The 21,987-nt window shown below is 35.8% G+C and overlaps 1 protein-coding gene across 4 annotated transcripts in view; it reads right to left on the reverse strand.

The window, feature by feature from the left end:
• The window catches only part of PCDH11X (protocadherin 11 X-linked), a 512,079-nt gene that overhangs the window by 424,493 nt on the left and 65,599 nt on the right, over positions 1-21,987 (reverse strand). For all 4 annotated transcript variants that reach the window (XM_069811515.1, XM_069811514.1, XM_069811516.1 and 1 more), the window contains 2 exons: positions 10,445-10,492; positions 4,873-7,359 (listed from right to left, as the gene is read on the reverse strand). In XM_069811515.1, the coding sequence (XP_069667616.1) occupies positions 4,873-7,359; positions 10,445-10,492 (2,535 nt within the window). The remainder of the gene's footprint in view (positions 1-4,872; positions 7,360-10,444; positions 10,493-21,987) is intronic.

Raw genomic sequence — 21,987 nt, forward strand, 5'->3', positions numbered from 1 at the left:
GTAATTTACTCTGTATCTGTCAATGCAAAGTACCAGTGTTATCTCTACACCCTTTTGCGTACCAGAAGCATCAGCACTGCCTACTGATGATTACAGTATACCAGATTAAACTCACAAGTCTCATGGTTATTAAGCAAAACAATAAGACCTGCAGCTAAAGGTTTACGTAACAGGTGAGTTTTCAGAGCTATTAGTTTCAGGAACAGTGCAATAATCTTTCAATTCACATCCTAAACACACTGTTCTCATAGAGAGTGTGAAGCTATAACATTTCACCACATTTCAGATCAGAATCAGAAAACCAAATATACCATAACTGTAAGCAGGTCTAAGCAGTCACTAATAGAATCATAGAATTGCGACAGTAGGGCCCCAAAATGCAATGTATTTTAAATAAGGTCTACTTCCCATCCAGATTTCTATAAGGAATATAACGTCTATCTCCAATCAGTTTCTAAGAAACAAGTTCAGCAGAGATCACTGCGTCATCTGAAATTTCTATTCTTAAGTATGGATATGTTCACAGGTGATAGAATCCTAGCAACTAAAATCAATTAATGACAATTTGCATTAGTAAATATGAGAAAAATCAGTATGCATGCCTGGTTCACTCCCTCAACAACTTCCTGAAGATGGTATAGTGTACTAGCAGTGGAGCTAAATTAACATACAGACCAGAGTCCGCTGTGAAGCAGGGAAAATACACCAAAAAGCACATAATCATAGATTCAGAGCATGATTGCACCTTCCAGGTCTATCAATGGAAGAGGTGCTGCTTTCATGAACACTCACACTTCTTCAATAACAGAGTCAGAAAAATCTTGTTCTTGAGTTAAAGTTTAAAATTACAATACAAAAGGTCACAGGACCCTTTCTGAGTGACCGAATGTTTATTTTTGAAGATTTCTACTGTTCCTATAGTATGCATTATACTATTTTCAAATGAAAAGAATGTCTGAAATAGCATTAATTAAAAAAGGGACAAGAAGAAGGAGAATGCATGGGGAGTTCTAATGAACCTTTGTGGCAGTAGCTTCTTTGAACCAAGCTGCCACAGATAACATTGTACTCTATAATTATGCATGTTTTGAATATACAGGTTGATACCTAGACAGGCATTTGAATTGTCTGAATGTTGTTTTAAGTACTTGAGCAAAGATTTCAGATTTTAAAATTCTGTAACGTACTACATAAAAACTAGACTGGGAAAACCTCTCCTGTCTTTTACTTACTCCAATGCAAATGCAAGAAGAATTAGAACATTTGTGTCAGCGTGGAATAATTCACATAGTCTGCTCTCACGAAAGTAAATGTCGAAAGCAATTGAGCTTTCACAAAGCTTGCAGACAGATAAACTTTAAAGGTGCTGTATGTTTTTGCTACCATGAAAAGCATCTTTCTATGAGGCCCACAACTACCAAAACAACGCAAATCTGATGACACTGAAAGTCTGTTTGATTTTATGAGCCTCCAAATATCCTAGTTTGAAAAACTTCATTATGAATAAGAAGCCTCTTCACAATTTATCACTTGGTAAAACTTCTTTAAATGAATTATCTCTACTAAGATCTAAAATCTTTCCTAAAAAGAAAGCATGTTATTCTGAACATCTACCATCACTTGTATTTATTAATTCCTACTGTGTAACTTCAAACTAATTTTAATATCTCTCTCCCTTGCCCTTTCTCACATACAAGTACAACAGAAGCTTGACCCTTCTCTCTGGCGACATTACATTAGGACCATACTTTTCCCTCTTCAACTTCCTGTAGTGCACAATCCAATGTGTCCTCAGCTGCTTCAGGAGTCTCTGACTCCTTCTCCATAAAAATTTTCAGCTGTTACACTGCTGTATTTATTTGCCCACATGACCACTAAAGAGATATTTTGGGTTTTTAGTAGAAAAAGCTTTCCATCTTCTCTTGCATGCTTTTTTAGTACAACTGTTATAATGACTTTCTGTCATTTTATAGATCACTTAGACAAATTTAGCAGTAAAGCAAAGACATAATTTCCTTTCTTTAAAGACCTGAATCAATACCATTCAGACATACACAAAATTTAGAGCTTCAAAAGAAAACATATATTTTTAGCTTTAACTCAATATTATTTCAAGTATCTGAGTAGAAAGCCTTGCATAGACAAAACTAAGAACAGTTGAGATGTGCAGCCTATTAATATCAGCACCCATTAGAAACTGAAGAGATATCTTCACAGTGAATGTAATCTTCCTTAGTCTCCTTCAGAGAGCTTTTGGTGTGTAAAAGGGATGCATTACAGTAATTGTTAGTGATAGAGTAAAATATTTTTTCTCACATTAGACATCTTATTTTCATTTTTCAAACTAGCACATCTCCCTTTTTAACTGAACTTATCCTTCAATTCTCCAGGCTGTCCTACAGTTTTCTGAAAATTCAGAGAATGCACAACACAAAAGCATCATTAACCACAAACATCCTGTTAGTCTTCGAGGCTGGAGGATGGTGGGACAGCATGACATCTGAAGCATTGTGGCAGAAGCTTATTCTTGTTGGTTTCATTTCTTTACTGGCTAACAGCGACAACTGTAAGTTAGTCTGTCCTGAGCCACCTTCTATAGGCCCACAGGAGATAAAACTATACAGACTACAATATACAAAACCAAGTTAGGAGTAAGACTGACTTTTCAAAGATCTGTTGAGGTTTAAGAAATACTTTGCTTGTTTTTAGTTAGGAAATACAATTTTGCCTTTGTGATCACGGTCCAACACAAAGGATTTAACTCCAATGGCCTTTCCTGCCCAATTTATAGAAATAAATGCATTAATGAAATTACTTATATTTTACTCTAATAAGTAATAAAAATGTGAATTCACATGTTTAAAGGTAAATGTTGTTTTCAATTTAGTGTAAAGGGCCACTGACAGTGAGTAGTTATACTTTCTCCAACAATGTGATCACTTTCACACAGAACAATATACCTAAAAGAAGGATAGCTATAGATTTAACAAGATCAATAGTCACATAAATCTCTTTTTGATATATTCAGTGCATCATACTAATATAATTTCAGGTACAGCTATATGAAGATAAGCTACTATCAGGTAATGAGAATTAAAAAAAAAAAAAAAAAAAAAAAGTTCTATTCTGCTTTTCCAGATAGGAAGCCCCTGTCATTGACCTTTAAGGTACAGATAAAAGAAAATTCTCTTTTCCCAAACCAACTTCTGCAGAAGAGAATTGCTTTCCATTCTACTTTAAAAGCCCCTTCTGATGGAAAAACTATGTTAGTAAAAACCTAGAGAGTCATGAGCTTGCTTGCTTTGTTAGCAGCATTACTGCATGACAAAGTGTATTTGAGCAGACAATGGAGGAACCTTTTTGGGTCAAAGGAACTATACCAGAACTCAGCTGAAAAATCACTTAGATCAGGCTTACAGAAATGCTGAAAACAGCACCACCCTCCTCAGACGTATGAGAGTTCAAAGAGATGAACAAATTAGAAAGAAACTCTTCTAATATGTTATCTAAATTAACACATTCAAATACCTTCAATAGAAAATACTCAAATCTCAGAAAGCTATACATTTTTCAGTGCCTTCATGTCTTAAAGATTATAAATTCTTTTTCTGTTAATGCACCTCAGAAAAAGATGAAAGTTTTATAAAGTGTAGTGACATAGACTACCACACAGATTTGTGTTGGTAAGGGGAATAAAACAAGAGTAAAATAAACAACCCATCCTGCCATTTTCAAAAATATGACGACTACTTTGAGCAGCTTTTTTTAGGCGCATTTTGTTAACACTATACTGGTAATAAAACAATGCCCACAGAAAAAAATTCAAAACCTCAGCTGGAGCAAAAAGACTAACAGACTTAGTCATGCTGAGAATTTGTTCCCAAGCAATAGTATTAAAATATATTATCAATAATATAATAAACTCTCCTGAAATGTTTGTTTCTCTAATGATTAATTCCTTGGCTAATTAAAGCTTAACTAGAAAACTATTTTCACTGAAAACTTTGTGATATTTGTGAACAGACAAACAGCAAAGCTTTATTATTAATGAAACTGTCCAGAATATGGATAGACACTAGATTCAGTTTCCAGTGACTTAAAGCCTTTCTGTAGTGTCTAGAAGAATGAAAGATACTCTGGTTCTCAATTTATTTTTAACTTTAAGCTGAGGATTCTTCAGACATTTCCTTTGCTGTACCGAATTTCTGAGAAGCTAATATCTGGTTTATCAGGCAGAGCGGCAAATAAATGAGAGCAATTATATTGATGCTTCTAATTCTCCCCTAACTTTGCCTGTCGACTGTGTCATTCCACCAGATTTAAGTAGTCCAGTATGCTTCTCGTCCGAAAATGGCACTGAAATTCTCAGAGGAAAATCCTTGCTTGCTTTTGAGAGACCTTGAAGTAAAGCTATGCCCAAATGAAGGCTGCAATTCCAGACTCCATTAATATTAAGAACCACTTATCAGATCCTGTAAAGCTTTATTGCATTCCACCTGGCCTAGATTACTTCAATTCTTGAGCACACAATACTACAGAGGACAGTGCCATAACCCCTCTCTGCCTTAGAGAGCTGCACTAGGTACTGCAGTAATGCAGGAAGTGCCATACTGCCATCTGCAGTCAGGAATACCCACCAATGTAATAATTCACTGCCCAATTTCCTTACAGCCAACGGTCGTTTCCTTTTAATTTTCTCCCTTAACACTGATGAATCTCAAATTGTTTACTTTTCAATAACTCGATCAAACATGACCTTTCAAACTTCTAATCCTTGCAGAAAAAGTTATTTTGCAGTGCTCAGAGCTGGAGTTATAGGAATGGCAAAGTAAGAAGGAAAGGAGAAAGCAAGCACTTTAAAATTTCCATTACCTGTCTGGTGTGTATGGGGCCTGGGGTCTTGAAGCCTCCTTGACAGCTGCATTCAGAAACGCTGTAAGGGTCCGAGCTGCTTGATGAGCACTTGGAAAGTGAGTCACAGCCCACCACAAAGGTGTTATCTAGAGGCAGTTCCTGAATGACATGGTGCTTCTTGGGGGGTACAGGAGTCTCAGGTTTAATTTGAAAGGTAGGCTGCGGAGAAGCAGATTTGTAGTGCTTTGCTAAATCTGGGCTATCAGGCTTAAATGTGGTTGGTGTGGTGGCCCAGTTGTATTTTCCCATAGTCTGTTCTTCTAGCTCTACAGGAATGTCTAAAGTGCCATTTATGTGCTCGTGACCAGGATCATCAGGCTTAGATTCTTCAATAGTCACAAAGTTGAGGAGGAGACTTTTGGGGGAGCGCTTCTTCTTCTTCTTCTTCTTCTTGATCTGCCTATTCTCTTGGTTTGGGGAAACCCATTCACCACTCTGCTTGTTTTTTTGGACAACCTTGTGTCTAGGCGTCTGGCGGCACCGTACTAAAGCAGTAACAAAAATTACCAGAATAACTGTCATAGTGCCTGCAATAATGGCAATGATGATCTTGACATAATCATTGGTTTGTGGGGTTATCTCACCATCCCCAACATTCTGGCCAACTGGAGTTTCCATATTCCTGCGCACTAGCTCTTGTACGTAGGAACTGTTGGTGACTGTCTCATTCACAAACAAATGCACAAGAGCTATAGTATAAAGAGACTCTGGCTGTCCTAGGTCATTGACTTTTATCACCAGTCTGTGCAAGCCATGATCTGATGTAATTACCTTCTCTTTCAAAGTAATATTGCCTGTTAATTGGTCAATTGTAAACAAGCCCCTTGAGTTCCCACCTATGATGCTATAGCGGAGCTCTGCATTCATTCCTGTATCATTATCAACTGCAAAGACTTTAGTAACTACAGACCCTGGACTGGCTGATGTTGGAACCAACTCATACGAATAATTAGATGAAGGAATAACAAAAACAGGCCTGTTGTCATTTACATCAACAACATTGATGGTCACTTTGGCAGTTGAGGAACGCTGCAGTCTTCCTCCATCCACGGCTTTCACCTGGAACGTATACGACCCCTGCTGTTCCCTATCAAAAGTAATATTAGGTCTTATTACACCAGTAAGTGGATCTATAATGAAATTATCTCTACCATTTAATATAGAGAGAGTGACCGCAGCATTCTCTCCCGAGTCAGCATCTGTAACTGTGATAAGCCCCACTGTGCCATACATGGGTAAGTTTTCTGGCACATAGAAATTATATTCATTATGTGTGAAAGCAGGGCTGTTATCATTCTGGTCCAAGACTGATACTGTCACAGTAGCATTGGTCTGCAAGGGCGGCATGCCGTTATCTTTAGCCAGCACAGCGAAGGAGTACCTGTCTTGCTTTTCTCTGTCGAGCTTTCTCACTGCTGTCAGAATGCCTGTACGGCGGTCAAGGTTGAAAATAGGGGGTGCATCAGAACCCAGGATATAGCTGATCTCAGCATTGCGTCCACTGTCAGCATCTGTAGCACTTATCTTGGTTAGCTGAGTACCAGGAGCATTGTTTTCAGGGATGGAAAGACCTATGATAGGCTGTGTAAAAACTGGGGCATTGTCATTTTCATCTTTAATTTTGATCAGGAGCATTGCAGACTGGTTTAAGGGAGGTTTCCCTGAATCTGAAGCCACTATTTTAATGGCATACTCCCGTGTGGCTTCATAATCTAGAAATGTGGCTGTCTCGAGGAGAAACTGATTATCAAACACTGGCTTTAGCCTAAAAGGGACATCATGATCTGTAAAACAAGTAACTTTTCCATTCAGATCAGCATCCTTGTCCATTACTGTTATCAACGCAATTTTTGTATTAAGGGGAGCCTTCTCAGACAAAAGCACTGTCCCATTCACTGGATTGATTATGTACCTCGTGTCTATTGATGGGACATTGTCATTAATATCTGTGACATTAACAGTCACTGTTGCTCTTGATGGAGTTGAACTGCCATCACTTGCCAAAACAGTTAATTTGTGTACAGGAGATTCCTCCCTGTCTAGTGGTTCTCTTATAGTGATGAGGCCAGTGGTGTTATCAATGGCAAAGAGCCTCTTGGCCAAACTGGAGATTTGATTGCTGAAATAGAAGTGGATTTGTGCATTTGAGCCCAGATCTGCATCAGTGGCATGGAGCTGAGAAACAGAGGTGCCCACTGGAGCATTTTCTGGAACACTAACTTCAATGTCATTCTCTTTGAAGACTGGGCGATTATCATTCACATCAGTCACTGTGACTTGCAGGATGGCAGTGCTAGATCTTGGAGGGCTTCCACCATCTTCAACTTTAATTTTCATCACATAGGTATCCTTCTGCTCCCTATCCAGGATCTGTTGGACAATCAGTTGAGGCCACTTATCTCCCTCAGGTGTCTCAATTATATCAAGACCAAATACATTTTGACCCTACAAGACACAGAAAGAACATACTTTAGCATAACTGTATTTAAATAGAAAAACATCTCATTAATGTTCTGAAATTGTCATGGAATATATATTCATATATATATATACTGTATACAAGTATATACATTTTTATGTTTACCTTTATTTTGCATTATCCGATTTTCCTTTAAGCTCCAGTGCCTCAAGAAAGGTTCAGAGCAAACATGGGAAGATACTTTAGAAAAATGGGGGGGGGGGGGGGGGGGGGGGGGGGGGGAGGTGGGGCGGGAGGGTGTTTTGGTTTGGATTTTTAACCAGTTTCTCTATTTCTACAGAAAAGTTATTAAATTCCTGGACAGGTATCATTTGGTCTCTCTATTGTATAAGTGAGTGCAGAGAAGAGGAATGAAGCCAAAGTTCAGCTACATCCAAAGGCAAGACAGTATGCATACACTGGAGGACCTAAACCGATATTCAATTTCAAGGAAAACAAGAAAGATAAAGGGACTGTTTCTCTGTCCATAGAGTAACTCTGGACATGATCTGAAACCATTAGCATAAAAAACCAAAACCATCATTGAAAAAGGGTTTACACCATAATTCAGGCGTTAGATGGCATAGACAAAACTAAGTCATAACAGTTTATTAGAAATATATTTAAAAACTCATTAAAACTATTCATTTCTCCATCATTATATATTTTATATTTGTAGTGAAAATTACAATCCCAGTGAGAAAAGATCTATTTTCATTTCAAAAAATATCACAGAACTATGAGATCAATTTGAAAATAATCAATTTTTTTCATGGGATTTTTGAACACCCAACACCCCTGGAACTCCAAAGAAATGCTACATATATTGCACAAATATAGTTTCTTTTAAAACACTAGTGTTGACAAAGTAGTCTGCTAAAATAAAGATTGGAATCTAGAACTAGATTTCCTTTTCTGCTGTCTCTTCAGACAAGCAGGGATTAAGAATATCAGAGTTACCCTCTTTTCTCACATCTCTCACCCTTCAGAGGAAGAAAGGATGTAAAGGCAGTTTTCCAGCCATATCTTCCATAAGGGCAGAGCTAGAATGCAGATCACTAAAGCTGAATGATAGGATGACCAGAGAAAGAAGGCATCGATAAAGATGCTGACTACTTAGGATTTTCTTTTTGTGTCATACTTGTAATTATGAACAACTGCATCCAGCCTGGTTCTTCCTCTGTTTATTGTGCTTGTCTTTCACCTTTAGTCATGCAATTGCAAGTGTGTTCTAAACTGGTTTGAGACACTTCAGACCAAAGGGAAAGAAAATGTTCCCATTATGCAAGGTTCCTTATTTCTCATTACTTGTAAAAGATTTGTGTTCACTGTATCTTGCTACCCACCATTAAGTGAATGCATTTATAGGTCTGCTTCTGTGTAAGGCTGTACTCTTTCATTGATTTGTTTTCTCAAAGCCAGAATTTGACCCTACATAAGGAATCATTTATTTCACAGAAAAGAACTATTCATCCACGTTTCAAATATTACTGTGCCACTTGCACAGTATTTGTGATAACATTAAGTTGCAACTAGGGACAGTCTTAAAGTGAGCTGGAACACATTTTGAAACAATAAAACAAATACTGCTTTGGCTTCTTTAGCAGAAGGCATATGAAAACAGAAGCCCTGCAAATCGTTTCTAAATCAAGATATACATTCTGAACCAATTAGGTTAAATTTTAGAATGGTAATTCTATGCTGATCTCTTCATGAAGGCGGAGTGTGAGTTTCCTCTTCATCTTCAATCTGGCTAGCAGTTATTTGCAATAAACTTCGTAATTACTGAGAAAAGCATATATTCTATGCTTTAACACAGATTTCCAGAAAAAAAAAAAAAGGAACAGAAGCTAGAGAAAAAAAAAACCTGTCAGCTATCTTTTACTTCTTTATTTGTACACAAGTTGACAGATGGGCACTGATTATTCTGTCATTAGATCTCACAACTACAACAAACACTTCATATAGACTTTGAATACATGCAGCTATACATATGCATACCCATTTCTGCTTTTCTTTAACTATCCAGTATGAGAAAGATATTTTTCATTATAGCATACAAGTTTGATATAAAATACAGAGCTTCAGTTCCCCCATCACTAGCAGTAAACTACTAGAGAAATGGAAAAGAATGCAAAGATCTCTTCCAATTTAATTATTAACACTTGAGTAATTTTCTATGGAAAAATATTATCCAAGAGTATTTCTAGCTATTCATTACAGGTTTATACATCTTTTTAAACCACCAAAAAAAAGAGTTACAGAAAGTTATACTTTCTCCTAAGTCAAGCAAGCCTATTTCATGTTGTTTAAGGGGTAAGGTTAGGTGTGACATTATGCTGCATTTTAACAAACGCATTTTCTAAGAATGGACAGTTCTCCCATTCTAAACACTCCAGAAAATGATGAAACATTCAAGAAACACATTTTTAAGATTATATATATCTAGTTCTCTCCCTTACGAGAAAAGAAATTGAGAACTAAAAATCCTGAGAGAAACATGAAGAAAAACCTTCACGATTAAATTCTTTATGTTGAAGTAAATGGCTCTATCATCATTAAAACCTCAGTGAAGTGAAAATTTCCATTAGGGTCAGATTGTTATTTGGACTGAACTGTACCTGAGTCACATTATCCCAGTGATCTGAAGGTTTTGTTCACATTAGGAAGGGTAGGAGTTCATAGGAAAAGCATAATAGATAATTAACATTCATATAGTACCTTTCACCATTAAAATGACTGACTGGTAAAAATAATCTGCTACATTATTATCTCCACCACTACAGAAGGATGGGAGTGAGAAATAAAAAAGGTGGACTTTTTTAATCTAAAAATACAGTTTAAGCAATGTACCCTAACTATTTGAGGCAAAACAAGGTTATGCCCATCTCAGAGCCAGGATTAGCTTCTAGAGGCTCTGGCCCTGATCACAAGATTCTTTATCAGGGCAATAAGCACCTCTGTTACCTTATTCAATTTTCACAACATCCTTTCCAGTGGATTCATGCACACATTAGTCTCTGAAATAATGAAATTGGTGTTCTTGTTGAACACTTCCTACTGTATATTTACCTGATCATTTGTAATGGATCCAAACGTCCTTTTCGGAGCTGTTTTGGGCTGTCATGTAAATAAAAAATTAGAGAGTTTTTTAAAAAATTGTAACATGTAGGTAAATTAATAAATACATAATCAACGACACATGGACTCTTAATGTGACAAGCTAGAAGAGCTTCTAGTATTACGGACAGGACTGCACGTGACAAAGTGCACCTAAAGTCTACACACAACTTTCCCCTTGACATACATACTGCAGTACCACAGTATTTCATTAAATCCATGGGGTATTGACTACCTGGACGTTGTCGAGAGGAATGGGAAAAAAGACCAGCTTCTGGTTAACGCTTATAACAGTGGCATGGTCTGTTGTGTTCAAAACATCACTTATGAACTGACGCCTGCAGATCAGTAAGTTGATAGTAAGTAGTAATTTCTCAAAGAAATAGGGAAGGGAAAGAGTATTGTCCTAAATAACCATATAAAAACGACTGCTTGTGATACAAAGTACTCTGAAATTAAGACAGTCTATTAGTGATTATTTCTTAAAATGTTACAAATTATATAGTTGTATATAATAACTATATATTGTTAACTGACAATAGATCAACACTGTCCCCAACCTTCATTCAAGAAAAGTATTCTAAACCTTTAGAGAAAGACACAGGAGCAAAGACAGCTCATTATTTTGTGTCTACAACTTTGCCCTATACTTATTATCAATACTTATCTTCATGCACTGTAAATGGCAAACACATTATAGGATGTATGTCTTTAGTTCAACTGAATCTTAAAACAAAAGTCAAGGGCTGAACAACAAGCATATAATGAACTTTTACTAATGTTCTACAGTAACTCATTTAAATGAATATTGCAACAGGCTAGAAGTGCACACTTATTTATTACATGCCAACAATCCTCTTAAAAATCAGCTAGTTTTATTATTTCTAGAAATCTTACTCTGCCTGAAATCTAAAATAAGCAGATTTAGAGTGACTAAAATCTAGCAGGCCAAATACAGCATTATCAGGAAATAAAATGAAGAAAATGTTAAAGAGAGAAAAAAAGAAAAATGGAAGGAAAAAAAAAGATAAAAAGATCAGCTGAAATGCAATCTTGTGTCCAAAGGACCCTAAAATCTTTTAAGAAAGTCCAGAAAATAACGCATGATTGCTAACTGCTAGTTATTTCAGATGGAACAACAGAGAAAACCTTTGCAGGTCTCCTGCAAATTTACAAGATAGGTCCCAGCCACTGTTTCCTCATCTTTTGTCAAGACATATGGAACTGCTCTATACCTGTAGTGTTATATTAGCAAAGAAAAGAGTATAGTAGCACAATTTCAATTCCTAATGCAGAAAACTGGACAACAGTAGATAGTATAGACAGTATTTTTAATAAAAGCTGAACATTAAACTTGCATTTTTCTTTCAAAGGTGTTACTTGGGATGTGAAAATGTGAATTCCCAAAGCCACGCTAAAGCCTTAAACACAAAATATTCTACACAATAGGCAATAATGGATATAAGTTCCTATAATAGGTGCATATTAGTACACTCAGATCTATAATATCCTAAGTGTTGTAGCTCTAACAAAGGTCCCTTGTCTGCTATTACTTACACAGTGTGCAGTTCATGTGTTCATGTATTCTAGAAGAATAAAATTTGTTGGACAGCTGTCCTGTTTAAAGACTGCACAGTCACTACCCTCCTCACATTGCACAGCTTACAACCCAGAGTTACTTGAAATATGTGTTATTAATACCAACGGTTACCTTGCAAACTGACAGCACCTCAAAGGAGAAAATAAAATTACACAGGTAAGAAATTTTTATAATGGAAAACTCAGCAGATGCAAAGTTGCTTACATATTTGAAACACTAGCTCTTTTTCAAAACAGATGAAGACTTTTAATTTGTAGGCCAAAATTCCTATGAGTTTTGTTCATTTTATGGTTTTCTGTCAGTATCACACAGTTTCACATGGTTCCTTTGAAGCAAGCCAAAGCTTACCTCTGAATAAACTGAACTTACAGGTTCAAATCCACAGTAAAAGTAGGACTTGGAAGCTTCCAATCATGCATGAACGTAAAGTGAATTTTCTGCATTCAGAATCCTAATTAGCTCCATCCCTCCACAGAAGTTAAGGACATAATTTATTAGCAATGTCTATATCATAACTTGTAATTTTTCCACCTCCAATTATAAAAGAGCGTCTCTAAATGTAAAGCACTGCCAAAGATTTCCTCACCCTATATACAACCACATGCAAACCTTACTCATCCTATGAAGCAGCAGACAGAAAGCAAAATGCTGTAGATGGGATCAATAGAACATAAGGATCATAATGAACCATTTCATGCTGGAAAGGAACAGTAAAAAGTATAATATGGAATGAAGAAGCAGACAGTCAATGCATTTAATACTGATTTTCTGAAGAAGAAGAAAAAAAAGGCTAGGAGGTATACCTAAACACAGAATTACTTCCTTGGAAATCTGAATTTAATGTTACTACAAAAAGACTGAAACAGTTCTAACAATTACATTGCTTGAGCCTCCTTAATCCTTTCAGATGATTTGTTCCTTTCTGTAAAGAGCTCCTTTCAATTTTGTCATATTCTGAACATTGTCAACTTTATTTTCTAAGATAGACAGATATTTTCTCTAAGACGGAATATTTTTGCATCCTCAATCTTGGCATCCAATTCTCAGAACATACTTATGAGATCATGTTCACCTCCATTAAGGAGAAACAATTAGAGACAGTGAATACTACATTGTTAATACATTTGCTTTTTCACTGCCCTAATTTCTCCAGTCTACACTTAAAGCAAGCCTGAAACTCCATACCTAAAATGTGTTAATATTTTTAATCTACAAGCTTTACAAGGGAGAGAACATGGAGATGGAAAGTAGCAATACACAACATTTTCAAGACCATAGCAGGTTTCAAGACTAACTCTCTTCCCATATTCCATCTTCAGTCTGTGAAATGCTGTTTCAACTTTTTTTTTTAATGAAATCTAACTTCTCTTTTGAACCACAGGTGACAATTAAAACAAAACAAAAACCACAAAACTTTTCTTTTAGTAAGAATTCACTTCGCATACCTCTGCAAACTAGGGTAGGAGTAATGGTGTATCCACATTACTGCGTTAACATGATATAAAATTACCAAGATAATTGCTTACAAAAAAGTGGCAGCAGGAGCTGGGTTGTCACTTGAATGGTCTTGCACAATGTACTGTAGACATACAATTACATATATCAGCAAAATATGCAGCTGCACCACAAAACTTTATGGAATTTATCTTCCAGTACTCCTGCTGTATAAATAGTTGTGGCACTATCTAAAAATGGGAAATTGAAGTACAGAGACATTTTATCACTTGTCCAAGGTTTGTAGCTTGTCTGAAAGAGCCAGCCACTTCCAAATTACCAATCACATTTTAAACTAAACTTCAGAACTTTAAACTTTAGAAACTAAACTTTAGAATTTTAAACTTTAAACAAAAGTTCTTTCATTTATAGACACTCTTACCAAAAGAAGAAAGGTCAATAGCTGCAGGTAAGGCAATTTGGGGAAGTAAGGTCCCCTCTTAACCTCCCCCATTATAGTTGTTCAGAAATATTCTCAGACAACCTATTGAACAGGAAACTACATTTTCAATACACCTGAAGGAGTTCAGATTAAGGTATTAAATATGTTTGAGCTTTGCTCTGAATACCCATGTTTCCACAGCTATAGCTCCAGATACCTGACCTGTCCCTTCAGTGTGTTCTCTGTCTTTGGAGTCACACTACAGATACATAATGAAGAAGTGAATTAGGATTTATACTAGGCAACAACATATTCAACAAGTGAATTTTAATATTTGCATTATATGTGTGACAATTACATATTTGCTCAACTTCCTACTTGAGAACAGCAACAGGAACAGAACCAAGTATCTCTAAAAAAGAGAAATAAATGAGTACATGTTTTAGAGATTTAATTCTCCAATGCATTACTGTGCTTTCAGAGGTAACAGCTAACAGTTCTGTGTTGCTGTTCAGAACAGCTCCTAAATCACAACCTCATTTTGCTTCGACAGCCAAACAAGGTATCTTAGGCTCCTAATCGCACATTTTAGAGCTCTCAGATGAATGCTGACTGGGTGTTGGAGCAGTGTGAACCTGTAATGCCCTCCTATTCACTACCTGCTCTATAACCAGATCACTACTTTCAGGCAGAAGGAGATTAAAACTGACAGCCACTTGTATACAAGAAAATAGAAACCACTGAGACGTTTCTGAAGATTCCCTTACCCTAAAGCAGAGACCGTCCAGTACCCTCAGCTTCCAGTAATTTTAGTGGGAATGAGGGGTAATGGACACACATGGATTTAGCTCATGACAAACGGAAAAACAAAAAATAAAATAGAAAACCTTTGTCCTTTGTTTAAAAGGAGTACAAATATTGTAAACCAACGTTCATTAAATTAATGTATTGTTACTATCTCACTCCTACTTATACACACACACAAAATTGCAGCTAAGGTACATGATTTCTTGAAATACGTGGCACCTGCATTAAGACAAATCCATATCCTAACCTCTGATGCTGTAGTTTTTCCACAAAGTTGTTTAGCAAGATTATCTTATTTGATCTGAGGCCCTTGTAAACTAAAGTTCAGCCATGAGTAAAACCACTGTATCTTCCCTTTACACTTACACTTTCAGGAAAAAATGTTGACAAAACTTTAATCTGAATGGCATAAGTAACTCTCCCACCCCCCACCTCCCCTTCTCTTCAGGGATCCTAGCATCCAGAAACACAAAGAAAATAAATAAGGTAACATGTTCCCTGGATTTACATCACAAGGACATTCTTTGACATGCAGAGACCATATTTTGATGTGCGTGTATCACTGCTTTATGAATTTTAAAATAAAAAAATACACAGCCTTAATGCAGAAAATTCACAATTCATGTGGACAAAAAAATATAACAGAATGAGAAAAAACCTTGTATAATAGAGTTCACTTCTTTCATTTTGAGTAGACTTCCCCCAGCTTTCACAAACAGGCTTTAGGAATTGCAGACCTGTTGCAAATACTGCTGAAATGAACATGATAGTAAGCCTTTCCCAACACCTTCACCCTTTGCAGGGTTTTGTAAAACTCAAAAGAAGAGAAAGTTTTTGTGGAACATTTAACTACCACAGAATCATTTTTGCTTTTGAAAGAAATGAAGTTATGCTTTTCCAAACAACAGAAACTTATCCTTTTTGTATTATTCTGAGAAAATAACAATGGAACTACCATATTAAACTGTAAAAGTATGTGAATGTATGTAAGTGCAAGATGCCACTACACTACACAAATAATACTGCAATTTCAGAGTAATAAATCAGAGACAGTTGCTGAGAAGTCGTACAGAATGACAGTAAGTACTAAAAATAGTTCCAGAGAGACTGAATTCTAAAACTCATTAAATAAAAGTCTTTTCACCATGTTGATCAGGGAATGTAGGGGATAAACCAAAAATGTATTTTCTGGTGCTGGATTTATCAGGAAGACAACTTGTCGTCTTCCTCCTCCAGTGTTACTGACTCCTATTTACCTGAATCGGTAGAACAAAAGCAAGATAAAAAGGAAGAGATGTTTCCTTACTGTAAGGCAGTAACTTGACTCTGAAAGTCAATTTTGAAAAGAAATCTTGTGCTACCTGTGTGTATTGAAAGTTCTAGTACATAAACTGTCATGACTTTCTAGTTAGTTAACAAGTTATAGTCCTAAAAACAGCTTCCCTGTGAGTTGCTTGGGATCAAAAAATCTTAAAAGCATATTTGATACATACTTTTCTAAGTAGTTATACTCAAGAATATATTCCTTTCTAAAAACAAAAATAAAATTCCAAATTTACTTTAATTGAATACACTTGTGCTATTTCTCAGACTTAAAAGCAGTGATGAAATTGATACAATTGATTTGCAAGAAAGAAAATAAGATCAAGAGTATTAGAATGGTATGTTTCATGGGAAACACCAAACACACATCATTCCATTCCAGCTTTTCTGCTCAGTCTTTGCTCACTGTTAATATTCCTTAGTAGCAGTTCAATCTTGAATATACACTGTAAATTTTGGCTACTGAGCAGCAGTTTCTTCTCCAACAGGAAAAAAAACTAAAAACACATAGAACTGCAGAACACAAGAAGCTAACATTTAAGCGTGAAGAACACCAGCTTCAGAAGGTAAATATAATAACCATCTCATGTTGCAAAGATCTAGATTAGTCCCACCAGGTAACATGTATCCTCCAATAAATTGTAAATTATCTATCCTCTGAGGCCGAGACAAGCTCTCCCACAATTCATGGGAAAAACTGCACAGAGTGGTTAATCTTAGTAGTAAAGTGAATGATGGGGTGTATCTCCACAGGAAAGCTAACACCGGTATAAACAAAATAGCTGAAGTGTTATTTAGCAATGTGACTGACCTCACACAAACCGTACTATTCCAGATAAAGCAAATTAAGCAAAGATAATTGAAGCCATTTCTGCCCAGTAATGACTCGTGTAATCCAAGTCAGAGAAAAAGCAAGCTTTCCCAGGTCTGGATCCACTCAAAGTTCTTTCCTGAGGTTAATTCAATCATTGTCCTAAACCAGATGTTTCCAAGTAACAGTACGCATATTGTTTGTGGTACAATAAAACTTTGTAATACGCACACAGAAATTGGACCTGCAGCCTCTTCCTTAGCAGAAAACATCAACAGCTTTTGGGCAACCAACATGATTTCAACCACCAGGGTGTCAGTGTGGCAAACATGAACTGAGAACTTTCCCTAGATTCTTCGAAAGTACTCCACTATGGTAATAACCTCAGGTTAAAGAGCCATCACAACACCCACAGAATTAATCTTGCTTTGAGACACTTGCTAACAAAGACAGCATCTCTCAGCCACATATAGGTTAGAATTAGGAAAATGGTTGCAAGAAAGCACCCTCTGGGGATGATAACATGCTCTGAATAATTCAATGAGAAGTTTAGCCCTTCATATTCTAAAAACATGATGTAAACAACTGAATCTACGAAACCAAGACTACTAAAATAAATCAACCTAAAATCCAGCAAAACCATGTTAACTTATGTCCACCAACTGTGAAACTGACCTTCAGCATGGAAAATGAAACACAGGTCAAACAATTTAACTTAAAACACTCCCTAAACAAGTTTTAAGTTAGACACAAAGACTTAGCCTATAACTTGATTTTTACAATTACTTAATTTCTGTTTCTCTATTTTAAAGGGTTTAATGGATTTTTAAAGGGTTAGGATTCTTGCATATTAAGGTACTAAGCTGTGAACAAGAGTTCAATTTCTTATGTTTATGAAGTAGTTAGTTAAATGAACAGTTGATTTTGAATTCAGAACTTTTATTAGATACAGTACTATTTTTAAAACATGCCTAGGACATTCTACCAACTACTGCTTCTGTCATTAGACATCAAATTCAGAGATACTGAAATAAGACAAAACAAGGATTCTCCAAGAAAGGATTGAGTCAATTTGTTCATGGAAGTCTGCAGGACTGCTCACTACAACAAAATAATTTTCAGTTAGTGCTCTAAATTGTGAATCCATGTAACATCTCAAAATCCTAAGCTGACACTACAAAACTAGTTGCTAAATTTGTTATGCATTCTACCTACAGAGTCGAAACTCTACTTTCACCCTCAGTTAACTTCACTGTTACCGTAAGATGAGGCCTACTGTGGATATATGTGGAAGAACCCATCGTTAAATGTAAAATTAAATGAAATCTGTTTTGAAATTGAGCATTATAGCTTTCAACAAAACAGCAAAACCTAGACTAAATTAGTGAAAGTGAGTATGACAACTGAAATGACAGAGCTTCCAAGAGGGCTAAGCGTTATTAAAGTTTTTCCTTATTATGCTCTTAGGCACAATCTGTTTAGTTCCAACAGCTGCCCAGCAGGAAAAGCCAACCAATCATTCCACACTAATATGCATATTAACGTATCTCTTTGGTTTTCAGTGATTTCAGAGCCAGGTAGCACACAGCACTATAGCATGAGCTTGTATCTTTTGATCCATAGCGATACTGAATATTTCAAATGCAAACCATGTCAGAAATTCCTGATCATCACAATGTAAGTTATCACCTTAAAACCTTTTGACAGATAAACTTGTTCCACTGACTAGTATATGAAGAAAAAACAAAAAATATGAGGGGAAAAAAAAAAATCCACTGTGCCTAACTTAAATTAGTCAGGTCTTTGTTAGAGGCAATGAGTAACAAAAAGCAATTTTCTTTGTTACCTTGCTCATGAAACTCAGTAGCCTGTAGCATATGCTATGCTGTGACAAATATGTAGTTGTACTTCAAACCAATATTCAAAATAGTTTCTGAAAGACTTCACTCCTGTTTATAAGAACTCTCCAAATATTACCTGAACATTACAACAGCAATGACGAGGCTGGTGGTTTTGCTGTTTCTTCTAGCCCTATGAATGTAGATACAATTTCTACAGCACCCCCACCCCCCACTACTTACTGTGAAAGGTTTCAAGCCTGGGAGTGAGATTTTCAACCAAATGGAACACTGAATTATATGCTCATCCATCAAATAATTTTAAAGTTGTTATCACAGCTAATCATTAATATGAAAGCACCTAAACCCCCCAGGTTTTAATTTCACAAAGGCAAATTCACTTCTTAAAGAGCCTTGACTGTTCTTCCAGTTCTTTAACATCGGAAAACTTCGGAGAAAACTTCATTCCTTGAGCAGTACAAACTTTTCTGCCACTGGGTAGCAGAATAAATTCTGCTTATATCTCTGGCCTTTATTTCTCACCTTAGCTCACACATATATACATTTCAAATATGAACCAAACTAATTTTATTTCTACTTAATCTAATACAATAGGCATATTTATTTGTGAAAAATGTATTTGCATAGTTGCTGATCTCCTCCATCAGCCTATGAAAAACTATATACATTTTTAAGTAAAATAATGAAGTTTAATTCCTTCATCACTGTATCCAAAACACATTTCAAAGACACAGTTGTTTTCATAGTGTAAGAATGTGGACTGATGTAAACAGAAGCTAAAATAAGTGCTTATCGCATGATGTAGTTTCTAAAACTTTGTCCATATTCCACATGCTCAAATTTTACAAATTTACCATTTTTACAAAGTAAGTTCAAACCCCAACTGGAGAAACCACACATACAAAAAAAAAATCCAGGTAAAGAATACCAGACCCACCGCTTCAGGACAAGAAATCTGTGAGCCTCAAATTGGTGGAAGGTCAGGAATAGCTTGGGAAAATATGTTTGTGCTGTTCTTACAGTCTCTCTTAAGTATCTGATATCAAGTGTTAGAGATGGGATACAAGACTGGATAAAATTCATTGTCATCCAGATCAAGTCAGTATCATTCACATCACTTAGCTATGAAGGAAACTGAGGCACGGAAAGCAGAAGTGACTCATTCACAACTACTCTATAGGCTAATATAGAGGCCTACTATGTATAACTACTCTATAGGCCAGTAACAAAACCATAATGAGCCAAATCTCACAGTTCAGTGACCCTCAAAGATCATGTCATCAGAGTACAGAATATACGTGTTACAGAAAACAACACGAAAGCACAAATAATACTGGTTTAGATACCATTACAAAATTAGAACAGGATTTCAAGTTGGTTGTACTCTTTTAGAAAACTGTCTAGGCAGTTTGAAAGAAGACATCACTATTTCTCATACAGCACTCCTCTAAATAACAAAAAACTTTTATTCAGATTGCTCATTTATTCTCTCCAAAAGTTAGTAGAAAGAATGATGATAAAACTGATCTTTTATAGAAGTCGTAAACATCGTAAATAATCATCCATATACCACAGTATCGGAAAAAAGATCATTGGAATGGTTTGTGTCCTTCCTACTTTTTTATTCAGACTCTTTGAACAGTTTTTTATGTTTATTTTTTCCTTCATTATGATTGATATGCACGCACTTTTGCCTTCTAGGACCCCACCCTCACAAGCAACCTTGAAAGCAAAAACCACCAGAGAAACAAAATAGATTCTATTGCTGTCCATGCTGTCTATTGTTGTCATTGTTTAAGTACTTAGCAGAAACAACTGGGCTGGAAGAGATAACTATTTGAGATTTTGAAAACAGAGACAGGGAAAGACTAGAAAGACAAAACTCAAGCTAAAATTCATATGTGAAGGTGTACAGTAAAGGTCATAAATTCTTAACACAATGCACTTCAAAATATGAATAATAAAAAAAAAATATCAGAAGCAGATATTAAAAACACACAATAACTTTTTTTTTTTCTTTAAATTTGTCAAAAGTCCAGTTAGGCATTTAACTTAATTGCCAAGAACTCTGGATGATGTTGGCAGTTGAAGCTTTAAGTTATTCAAATGACAATTTTTTATGAGCCAGAGACAACTACTGGACTACTTCAGAAGTTGAAGAAACATAAAATTATGTAAAATCTTACAGAGAACTAGGTAATTGTAAACTTCAAGGAACTGATTCATGTTCTGATATTTTACAAGCATAGCAAGTATCTTGGATATTCATCTTGGATGAATATTTCATTTATGTGAAACAATAAAAGGTGTGCAACACTGATGGAAAGCAGGGAAGTTCTATCAATCTTTTATGGTCTATTTGTGAGACTGACTTTCAAATTATGGTATTCACATTTTGTATTGGCTTTCCATACAAAGGTCAATTCAACAATGAAAAATACTAATATATAACTGCCAGAATGCTATTTTTGAGGTTCCATAGGAAACAATATGGGGAACAAAACAGAAGCTACTACTTTGTTTATACCTTTAAATGTGCTACAACAAATAGGTTTGAAAAGTCCCTAATGGTAATGAGGATGAAAATTATATGGCTGGGGTTAAAATGAAGAGGAAAAAGTAATCTCAAAGTGAAAAAGCCATATAATATCCCATTCTGAAAAGTACAGAGGAACACCTTGACTCAAAAGAGAAAGGGGAAAAAAAAACAAACAATCAAACAGAAAATGTCAATTTCCTTGATACAGCAAAGGAAAAAACCTACAATTATTTGACTTTGGAACATCACCAATAACAAAAGCAATAATACACATCACATTAATAAAGCCAGCAATTATAGCACAATGTGAGAAAAATGTATTTCAATACTGACAGCTGATGACTCAGAATTCATTCTTTTGCTAATGTTTCTTTTCGTTCTTTAAAATTGTCTGAAATGCTCTTTGCTACATGTCCCTGCTTCAAAAGCTCTACGGGACTTCAGTGTTCAGACCAATTATATTTCTGGGCTAGAGAATATAAATTACTTTGTAATAAACCTTTCTTTCAGGAATAAAAATAACCATACTAATGCAGTCAAATGCCACGATCCATGGTTGACACTCGATTTAAATGTATTCTTTCACAGCTAAAATAATATAATTTTGGATTTACCGTTTTCTCCTCCCTGTACTTTTCTTGAAAGGAAGAAAAATATTGCATACAGTGTATTTGAGGGAA

Source organism: Haliaeetus albicilla, chromosome 23, assembly GCF_947461875.1.
Source record: "Haliaeetus albicilla chromosome 23, bHalAlb1.1, whole genome shotgun sequence".
Taxonomy (NCBI): domain Eukaryota; kingdom Metazoa; phylum Chordata; class Aves; order Accipitriformes; family Accipitridae; genus Haliaeetus; species Haliaeetus albicilla.